Consider the following 10,500-nt stretch of genomic DNA (forward strand, 5'->3'; position numbering starts at 1 on the left):
GCGCGCACACACACGCACACACAAATCACGTATACAGAGATACTATAAAAAAATCTAAGAATAATTGGAGACAGAAGTAACTTCCAGGGTTGCAGCACATCCACACTCTCCGTGAAAGAAACAGAAAAGCAAATCACTGAAAGAGTTCCTTTCTCCTGACCTATTTTTTTTTCCCCTGTCGCTGATACCTGCAGAGATCATTGAGGAGTTAACAGAGAGTCCCGTCGCCCAGCCGCCAGTCAGCGTGGTGTCCCCGCCCACTGCAGAGCAGGGAGCCTATAGGAAGCTGGGGCTGACCAAGCAAGTGCTGGCCGCACACACGCAAAAGGAGGAGCAAGCTTTCCTAAGCCGCTGCAGGGATCTGCCTCGCAGCAGAACCTTCCAGAACAACCGCTCTCCCAACGCTGAGCGAAACCGAGGACAACTCAGCACAGAGGGTAAAAACACACAGTATCTCAAACACCTAAAACAAGAAGATGGACACTTCCCTAGCACTAGCACCTATCTATCTATCTATCTATCTATCTGTCTGTCTGTCTGTCTGTATGTCTGTCTGTCTGTCTGTCTATCTATCTGTCTGTTTGTCTATCTGTCTATCTATCTATCTATCTATCTATCTGTCTATCTATCTATATAACTATCTACCTATTTATCTATCTATCTATCTATCTAGCTATCTATCTATCGCAACCATATTCTCAGTTTTGCTCTCTGTGTTTTATAATGGGTGCTAGGACTTCGGATAACGAAGCCAGGTGTGTCCGGTGCGGAACCTCCCCCGACGACCGCGAAGAAGACCGGGCGTACCAAGAAGTCAAAGAAGCCTCGCGTGAAGAAGCCCGATTCGTCGGACAGCGCCGTCTCTCAGCATAGGCCCCGACCTCCCCTCCAGGGGCTGAACCAAACGTCATGGTCCCCGTCGGAAGCGTCGCAGTCTGCCTTCTCGGTCCCGTTCCCCGCTATGGTGCCTGGGTACCCCATGTACCCGCCCGCACCTCCTCCTGGCCCCGCGCCGTCCGCCGGAGCCGACCCCAACCTATCGGGAGGCTTCGGGGAGGGCCCTAACGCTCAGGCTCCGCCCACCGGCCCTCCGTTCCCCGCCCCATTGGTCACCCCGGTTGTGGCGTTCGTTTTGCCCAATTACGTGTTCCCTCAGTTTAGCGGCGTACCCCGTCCTCCGTACTACACTGAACCTCAGTCTGCGTATGGTACCCAGCAGCCCTTTCAGCCCCCCCTGGGTTTCCCCACCCAGCAGCCCTTTCAGCCCCCGCAGGGCCTGGTCCCTCAGCAGGCTTTCCAAACCCAGCCCACCTACACTACGTTTCAAACGCAACCGACGTTCACTACGCAGCCACCGTTTCAAACGCAACCGACGTTCACTACCCAGGCTCCCCTCCAGCCACAGCAGGGCTTCACCGCCCAGCCCTCCCTACAGCCCCAGCCGACCTTCACTACTCAGCCCTCGCTCCCGGTTCAGTCCCAGTTTGTACCCCAGACCCCGTTCCCGTACAGAATGACCTCTGACCCCAAACCCGCCCCTCCAGACCGCGCGGAGCTCGGCTCCCCCTCGCCTCCGGCCCCGTCTCCGCCCCTGTTTGAGTCGGGCTGCAGTTCGCCCCTGCAGCTGGACTTACTGCAGCTCGAGGACAAGCAGGAACTGCATAGTACAGCGCCCCCACCAGCACCTCAGGGGAACTGCAGCTCTTCACAGGACAAGATCAACACAGCCAACAACAATGCCAGTACTGCACTGGGAGACTTACAACAGGTAGTTATGCACAGAAAACTGTGTGTGTGTGTGTGTGTGTGTGTGTGTGTGTGTGTGGATAGGGGTGTCTGTGTAGGTTTCTGGGTTATCGTGTACATATATTTGTATGTTTGTCTATAAATGCATCATTCTGACATTTGTGGATGGACTGCCGCCTGGGTTTTTTCCCCCCCCCCAGGTGTGTTGCCAGGGTGATGGTGGCCATAGCGATGGGCATTCTTCTTCCAGCGATCTGCTGGATTTGCTGCCGGAGGACTCTCATTCCGGGACTGGCTCTGCCACCTCCGCATCGACGGGATCAGCCAGCAACGGCTGCCACACCTCCCCCAGCGGAGCCGGTAAACAAACAAACAAACAAACAATCAAACAAACAAAGATGTAAACAGTCAAATGACTATTTAAACACCTCACTAAGCCCCTCCCACAAATAGTCTTTTAGGGTTATGGATTACAGACCTCACTGGCACTGGTAACTTTCACACACTTGGCTAAAATCCTGTCCGTTTCCTGTTCGGCCATTACAGGAAGCAGTAACACCAGCAAATACTTTGGCAGCATCGATTCGTTAGAGAACGACCTGAAAGCAAAAGGGGCGGGGCAGGGCGATGAGCGGAACTTCATTAAGTATGTCCTGCAGGAACCGCTGTGGCTCCTTATGGCCAACGCTGACGACAACGTCATGATGACCTATCAGGTGCCCTCACGGTGAGTGACAGCTCGATCCTCCAATCAGGACAAGACTGACACAAAACTAGTGACAAGACGTGTACGTGATGTAGTAATGTTGTGAATAGTTATCGCTTATGTTATGATGACTGTCGGTGCAGAGACATGGATAAGGTTCTCCGTGAGGATCGGGAGCGATTGCGCCGCATGCAGAAGACCCAGCCGAAATTCACGTCGGACCAGCGCAGAGAACTGATCGAACAGCACCCCTGGATGAGAAGAGGAGGCCTCCCCAAAGCTATCAACGTCAAGGTGTGTGTGTGTGTGTGTGTGTGTGTGTGTGTGTGTGTGTGTGAGTGTGACGTATGTCAAATGAGAAGGGTAGAAAGGGGCGAGACATTGAACACTATGTTAAAAAATTTGCAAAACTAATTACGCCGATGTCTGTTGTGTTTGTGTGCGTGTAGGAGTGCGTGTACTGTGAAGACAACGCCAGCGCTCCGCTGGAGGAGGACTTAACTGAAATGAATCTGAATATTCTGGGAGGAGAGGAGGGACAGGAAGGGGGCGTGTCTCAAATACAGGAAGAAGAGGAGCCACTCTGTCCAGAGCCTGTATCCCAGCAACTTTGATATCAGTCCACGTTTTGTCATCAAAGAGTGACAGAACATTTGACAGACATCACACCAAAACACACACATGCACACACACACATGCACGCACGCTGAGAACATGAACAATTTTCACACAACTTCATATGACTTGTTTTTTTTTTTTCTATCCTCTGATCAGTCCCAAGATGTATTTGTGTGTGTGTGTGCGTGTGTGCGTGTGTGCGTGCGTGTGCGCGTGTGCGCGTGTGCGTGTGCGTGTACCAGTCGGTGTTACAAAGGTGGTGCTGTGTACGTCAGCATTTAAAGACCTCCAAGTGGTATCTGAGAAACTGATTGGTGGGCACACTGACCTGTTCATCTGAAATCAGCCAATCAGCATAAGGGCCACTGACAATCGTCCCAATGCTTTATCTCTTCAAAGATGATTGCATACAAATGGTCAGTTAAACTGACCAAGACTCGACCTGAGCCCTGCTCAGTCTGCACAGTTTTATTTTATTAATGCTTCATTTCTGGGGTTGTTTTTTTTTTCTGGTCACTTTGTGCTGAAACCAGCGATGGTTCAGGTCATTGAGACATGCCTCGGTTCCCGCCTCTCACTGTAAAAACTGAACCGGTGCGAGTTTTTTAGGGATTTAAAACTGAGATAAAAAAAAAAAAGAAAAGAAAAGAAAGAAACAGTGCCCAGCAGTTTCCTTTCACGAGATAGCAGAGAAAAACACTCTGAGAAAGCACTTGAAAAACAATGTAGTATTCAAAAGAGCACTTACAAACACCTGACACACACTTATACCAAGTATAAGTCTGAAAAAGTAGACTTTAAAACAGCTTTCAAAGCAGTATCTTTAAAACTGCATGTTTGGATGCCGCAGTACCCCATGGAGGCAAGCCACACCCTATTGTAAACACAGACCAGTGCAAGGACAGATACCAGCATAGCAAGTATACTGGATCCCATTCATAACTAAGAAAACCACAATGCGAAAGCAAGACCAGCATAGTCTGGATATGGGGACCAGCGGACCAGTATAAACAGCCAGTACCACCAGCATACTGGAGACCAGTGGCAGCCAGTTTAAACTACACACACAGGAAATTTATGAAGTCATAAAAACCAGCACCAAGGACATCGAGGCACAACTCACCATGGATGCCAGGAATTCAAAGAACATTTTATGATGAGTCTGTGACTGCCATTTGTTTTTTGTTTTTTATTTGTTTTTTTTTTTACCTTTTTATTTCCCTCTGTTAGCTTGGCTCAGATGAAAATGGACCAATAAACCTATGGTGTTTTTTTTGTTTGTTTGTTTCTTTCTTTCTTTTGTTTTGTTTGCTTGTTTCTCTCTATCTTTATTTATTTCTTTATGTCGAAGCTCAATCAGTATTCAGGCCAACCAAGATGCAACGTTTCACTCTCTGTTCATTCCCTATCCCGAGAGTTCAGAACACGAGCCGTAATGTTATTTAACCGCGCGTGTCAGCCATCTTTTCCCCCCTGTGGTTGCGTCCTTTTTTTTTTCTTTCTTTCTTTTTTTTCACAGCAATCCTGATATCCACTGGAAATGAAAAAAAAAACAAAAACAAAAAAAACCATACTGCCCTATGCTGTTCATCTTTGTCACTCTAGAACAGCGCACACACACTGCCCCTCTGTCCCGTCCCGTCCCGCCCCGCCCCGCCCGAGCGAGCGCTGTATTGAGGTGTTTTTTGGTAGTGTGGTAAAACAACAGCAGAAATGTTCACCGTCGACCTTTTTGGGGGGGTTTTGAAGAACATAAAGTAAAAAAAATACGTTTTTAAGTCTTTCTCAGTCTCTTGCTGTGATAAACAAAAGACGATGTATTTTTTTTTTTTCAGAATTAAAATCACACTGTGCCAGCATCCTGAAATTGTTGGTTAAATGACGGTGATGTCTCTCTCTCTCTCTCTCTCTCTCTCTCTCTCTCTTTATATATATAAATATATATTATTTTTTCAATTTATTTGATCAACATGTTTGAGTGTGTTGACACACACTTTTTAGTGCGTTTTAGTTTTTCTTTTTCTTTTGTTTTTTGTTTTTGTTTTTTTGTAGAAAACTGTCTGTATGTGTTGCTGTCATTATGCCTCTATTTTAATAAAATGAGCATAAAACTCCTTGTTTGACTTCAGGCTTTTCAGTTGAGACTATAAGAATGATCCTAAGAACCAGAGTGCGAATTATACAATGACAGTCGAGGTGGGTGTGGGGGGGGGGGGGGGTCAACTTTTTCTCCAGGGCTATATATATGGTCCAAGTCTTAATTAGGGGGTCATACCACCCCGTAACTCGATCCCTGGTAAGAAGTAAAATTCGCAGTTAGACGGCGGTTAAAGACTGGCTTTAGCTTTCTCCAGTACGATAAGCGCGCTATTGTTGCTTCTCTCATCCACGGCAATGCATTGAGTGACCACCAGGGGCCACTACGTCTAGACAGTGTTGTGTCGAAACATTCCGAGGAACTAAATAGGGGGTAGGGGGCGGAGGAGGGTACGTCATCACCCGGAATCTCAACTATTTGTTTATGACTCAAACGAAGCTCAACCTAGAACGCTGCTTAATAAGAAGACACTTCAGGGCATGTTGTCCACAGGGCGAGTCGTGTTTCACACAGTACTTATCTTATTTTCACATAATAAAGCTCACGCCCAGTTTTGGTCCCCAATGCAAGTTCACCAAACGCATTATCTACTTTGGCCAACGCCGCTCGCCCGACCATGGCTTCAAAATTGGGTCAGCAGTGACACTGTCGGCTCAGCAGAATATCAAACCAGGGGTGGAAAAAAAGTGCAAGCAACCCACCGTGAACTGTTAACTAGTATAAAGTAGATTCCCTTCTGTTTCTTTGGGTTGCAGTTATGGGAATGACTTAAATTTGGTTCATTAATTAGAGGGGGTCGAAGTAAATATTGGTCGCAGTACACCCCCTCCTAACTCACTCTCTCTCTCTCTCTCTCTCTCTCTCTCTCTCGCGTCGGACAGTCGGCTCTCGCTTCACAGAACGGGATCCCTGGGGATCTCTTTCGCTGCCATATGCTCTTGCCAGCCAACCGTTTGAGTTCTCTATCTTTCTTACACTGGTGACCCTTAACCCCGGGATGTCACGATCCACATTTTTTAAGAATAAATTCAGCAGACGTCTCAAGCACAGCAACGACAAACGGTGTCTAAAGTCTTGCTTCTACCGTTTGCGCCGATTTGAAAGTCTAAACCAGACCAGACAATAAGTCTGTACTATGGTTAAGAATATGGAATTAAAACTCCGGATAATGTACAGTGACTAGATAATATACACTGACTACCTACATTATACGCCCCTGTAGCCTGTTACTATCCTATCGCGCAATAAACGCAAAAGGTATAGGCCTCTTGGATTATTTTACTTTAACTGCATTGTACTGTAACTCCTGACGATGCCGTTATGGGATGTTTACCTACATAAACTAGAAGGGATGTAGTTAATGTGACTAGACTCAAAGTGTGTGTGTGTGTGGCTTTTTCTACAATCTGTTCGCCGAACAGCGGAAAGATGACGCGCGTTTTGGTCTGTGAAAGTCTACAGACATCCTGTCACTTCAACCGGATAAAGTTGCAGTTCAAACGACACCCTCGCTCTCTTTCCCCTTTCAACAGGCAATGTCACACCCTTCCACTTTGATCCCGGTTTCCGTCTCGGTTTCTCGATCTCGCTGTTCACACCTTGTCCAATTTGTGATGGAGGTGCGAAAAGCTACGAGACCCCCTCTCTCTTACAGGCTACAGTGTGCGCTAATCGGCCTCACTCACTCTCGCCTCATTAAAAAAAAAAAAACCTCTGATAACTGTCTGCGAATGTGTATTTTCTTAAAAAGTTAAGATGCTCTAATTTTGTTCTCTCTGATTAAATCTCAGTGTCTCAGATGCAAAGTTGTTTAAAGTTAAACCGCTCAAGTGATTCGAAAGTTCTCCAGGGATTCCTCCGGTGACAAAATCAGTCCCGTGACCTTTGCCCACAACGCAAAGGACGACCTGATCTACACCGAATAATCTTAAACATTGATAATCCATCCGTAGGGCCCTGAAGACCGTTTTCTGAACTCTAAACGATAATAAGAGAAAACTCCACGGATTATCAATGGCCCGAAGGAATTTCTTGCCCCAGTGTGCAGCAGTCTCCATGTCTTTGTACTCTCCCTTGTAAGACCACGGACAGGGTGTAACATGAATTTGTGCACAGCCGCGGTGACACCAAATGTGTCGCCAGTCACACCTTCCCGAGCTGGAGCCATCGTAGGTGTGATTCTCGGGCAGAACGCGCCACAGGCAGAATCCGGCGCCACAGGCGAAGAAAGGGCTTTCATGTCTTGGAGAGTCACTCAGTGCGCGGTCTGCCTCGATTGTGTTTCTTTGCACTGTTGGAATTCTGTTGGACTCTAAGTCTCTCTCACCTCTGTGTGTGCACCTTCAAAGAAGTGAATCCCATCATATTTGGTGACATCAGTCAGAAATTTTCAACGCCGTCACATACATCATTTACAATGGAAAACAATTACAGCGTAATTCTCTTGATTTTCGAAAATGAATGAGTTTATGACCTCAAACATTGTCTGTTACAAATGTCTAGCGTCAAATCTGGCAAATTCTAATCGGGTCAATCCAATGGTTTTTACAGTGAGCCAGAATATATCAAATGGATGGTTGCTTTGATGTTGGACATTTAGTAGCCGACTGAAATTTCAGACTGTGTAAGTGAGGATTATATGAATGATCCCCTTAGTTTGTTTCATAACGGAATAATCATACCTACCACCATTCAACACATAATCTATCGTAACATGAATATCCTAGATCCTGTTTTGTCTAAAGGACATAATACTTAAGACGGTATAGTGATTGCAACGTCCATTATCTAAGAGTAAGAAAAAAAGTTGCTCCACATGGTGGATATAATATAAAACCTAATGACTTTTTTTGTTGTAAAAAGGAAAACACAGCCCAAGTCCACGCTTACAGTGTCGTTGTAGCCACCTGCTTCGCGTATACGAAAGCATAAACGTCAGTCAATGTCTTTCCGATTAAATTACTTTATTATTATTTATAAAATCACAGTTACGAAAACAGACGGTTCCAACAGATTTTGACGATCTGTGTTCCAAATCAATGTCTCTACACCAACACACACACACACACACGTGTCATCTCTATGGACGAGCCTAGGTGGTCTTACTATGCCTCGGCACTAACACCAAATATACGAAAGTCACAAGACATTTAAAAAAAAACAAAAACGTTGGTTTCATCGCAGTAATAATATAAAATTCAGTTTAAGGTATTGTCCAAAGTATTTCTACAAGAGCTTTGAATGGAAGTCCCCAGTTTCTTTTAAGCTACATACAGCTACATCTGTTTCGGAATAAAATGAGTGTTCATTATCCAGGTAAAAAAAAAAAAAAACGGCTCCACATCGGAGCTGATCCAGCAGTGCTGTCCGTAGCACACTATATGGCCTTGTGTCCAAACCGAGCTCCTCAAAGTAAAAAAAAACCAGTGCACAGTTCACCACTCCACTTTACGAAAATATCCTCTGTTTATTCCGCTTAAGGGTTGTGTACGTTGTCGTCGGGCTGATCATTACTGCGGGAGTTGAAAAAAAAAACACATCGTATTTACACAGCCGTGGACTTGACCTTACCACGGTCTCCACATGGACTTTGAATAGGTGATGGTTGCTGTATTCTGTCCTCGTTCGACGGGGCCAGTGCCCGGGTCGTGCTCAATCTCCTCCAGGTCTGAGCAGAGATCTTCACTAGATGTAGTGGAGGGTGTCGGGGACAGTGCTGAGGACAAGCTGGACACGCTGCGGCCTCCTGGAGAGCCTAGAGTCGGGCTAAGGGCCTCTCCGGTCGGCCATGCTCCGGTGGAGGTAGGGGCATCCGACATTAGGTCCAGAATGACGTCCTGCAGATGGTCTTCGTTTAACGGCATGCATTCCAGCAGGTGATTAAGCAACTCTGCGGCCACGGTTGCGTCAATACCTGGGCATGTAGACACGAACGTGTGCACCTCATGCATACACTGGATATAGCCTGCCGCAAATCTCTCGCTGGCCTCGCGATTCATGGTGTCGGCCTCTGTAAAATGACACAAAGAAGAGGAAAATGATTCACAGTACAGGGCTGTATATCCCTGCTAACTAATTCGCCACTCCAGCAGTGTTCAACGGATGTGTGGTTAAGAGACTTACCATGCGAACGGTTCCGTAGGATGTTCTCCACCCGTTTAACCGTCAACTCGAGAACCTCTGCGTTTTCCATCTTAGACTGCAACTGTGTGAAGAGGTAAGTGTTGTCAGTGCTTCTATCTATCTGTCTATCTATCTATCTATCTATCTATCTATCTATCTATCTATCTATCTATCTATCTATCTATCTATCTATCTGTTTACTTATTTATCCGTTCAACATCCAAACCAATAAACCTCACATCACATTGACACACCTAAGCTCCAGGTGTGGACGGGGGTGTACTCACGTCTGTATCTGCTAGTAAAGCCCGGAGCTCTTGCAGACTCTCATTGATGCGCGCTCGTCTCTTCTTTTCCACCAACGGCTTCCTCGTCTGTAAGACAGAGCACACATTGTCTTCCAAAATAGCCCACTGGCTGTAGATTACTTGCTGAATTTTTTTTTAAATAAGCGATATCGATACCTTTCTGTCGCCTTTGATGCCATAGTAGTCATCTTCCTCAGCGCCGAAACCGTTTTTAGAGGGACGAGCCACTGGTGCCATTGCAGGGCTCGGTCAGTAATCCACGCTTCGGAACCGTTCGGTTCCTTAAGCCTGCTGGTCTGCGAAGGAAAAAGCGTTGTTGATTCTGTTGTATGATTGTGTTGCTGTGCTGTGTAATCCAAGTCAAAAATTACTGTTGATCCGTATCGGTCTTCAGTCAGCTTTTATACCCCCTTATTTACATATGAAATCAAAGGTCCGCGTGCACCAGCCTGAGCACAACAGAGCGCTGCTCGCCTGGCCAATCAACGCACGCTCTTTTGTCTCACGTATACTTGGGACGGAGTGCGCAATATTCAGGCGGAGCAAGCACAGTGAGACATAGTTTTTTGGTTCATGCTTTGTACCTTCCCCCCCCCCCCCCCCCCCCCCCCCCCCCCCCCCCCCACCCCCCCCCCCCCCCCCCCCCCCCCCCCCCCCCCCCCCCCCCCCCCCCCCCCCCCCCCCCCCCCCCCCCCCCCCCCCCCCCCCCCCCCCCCCCCCCCCCCCCCCCACTCATTAAGCGGTAACATCCCTGTAGCAGTAATGCAGTAGTGTTAAATATTAGTATAGTTTGACATGTATGATGCCATAATGATCTTATTTACACAAATTAGGGGTAGAAGACGAATGCATCTGTGTTATCTGCTATACTAAATGGACAAATTGTCACTTAAATAGAAATC

General features: G+C 46.9%; 2 protein-coding genes across 2 annotated transcripts in view; one reads left to right on the forward strand and one right to left on the reverse strand.

Annotated features, from left to right (window-relative positions):
• Window positions 1-4,594, forward strand: part of LOC115815751 (period circadian protein homolog 2) — a 22,645-nt gene extending 18,051 nt beyond the window's left edge. The window contains exons 18-23 of the mRNA XM_030778750.1: window positions 195-437; window positions 735-1,768; window positions 1,947-2,106; window positions 2,293-2,473; window positions 2,596-2,746; window positions 2,902-4,594. Of these exons, the coding sequence (XP_030634610.1) occupies window positions 195-437; window positions 735-1,768; window positions 1,947-2,106; window positions 2,293-2,473; window positions 2,596-2,746; window positions 2,902-3,066 (1,934 nt within the window). The 3' untranslated portion in view covers window positions 3,067-4,594. The remainder of the gene's footprint in view (window positions 1-194; window positions 438-734; window positions 1,769-1,946; window positions 2,107-2,292; window positions 2,474-2,595; window positions 2,747-2,901) is intronic.
• Window positions 4,595-8,734: 4,140 nt separating this feature from the next.
• her13 (hairy-related 13) lies at window positions 8,735-9,841 on the reverse strand. Its single transcript, XM_030778793.1, has 4 exons — window positions 9,755-9,841; window positions 9,578-9,664; window positions 9,291-9,366; window positions 8,735-9,177 (listed from the first exon to the last, which is right to left on the reverse strand). The coding sequence occupies exons 1-4, from the start codon at window positions 9,833-9,835 to the stop codon at window positions 8,735-8,737; spliced, it is 687 nt and encodes a 228-aa protein (XP_030634653.1). The 5' UTR covers window positions 9,836-9,841.
• Between the last annotated feature and the right edge of the window lie 659 nt (window positions 9,842-10,500).

The sequence above is a fragment of the Chanos chanos genome, chromosome 6, assembly GCF_902362185.1.
Source record: "Chanos chanos chromosome 6, fChaCha1.1, whole genome shotgun sequence".
Lineage (NCBI taxonomy): Eukaryota > Metazoa > Chordata > Actinopteri > Gonorynchiformes > Chanidae > Chanos > Chanos chanos.

Coding starts and splice junctions, on each gene's coding strand:
- her13 (XM_030778793.1), bottom strand. CDS start 9,835: ATGGCACCAGTGGCTCGTCCCTCTAAAAACGGTTTCGGCGCTGAGGAA. Junction 9,367..9,577: donor CTTTACTAGCAGATACAGAC/GTGAGTACACCC, acceptor ACACAGTTGCAG/TCTAAGATGGAAAACGCAGA. Junction 9,178..9,290: donor CCTACGGAACCGTTCGCATG/GTAAGTCTCTTA, acceptor GTCATTTTACAG/AGGCCGACACCATGAATCGC.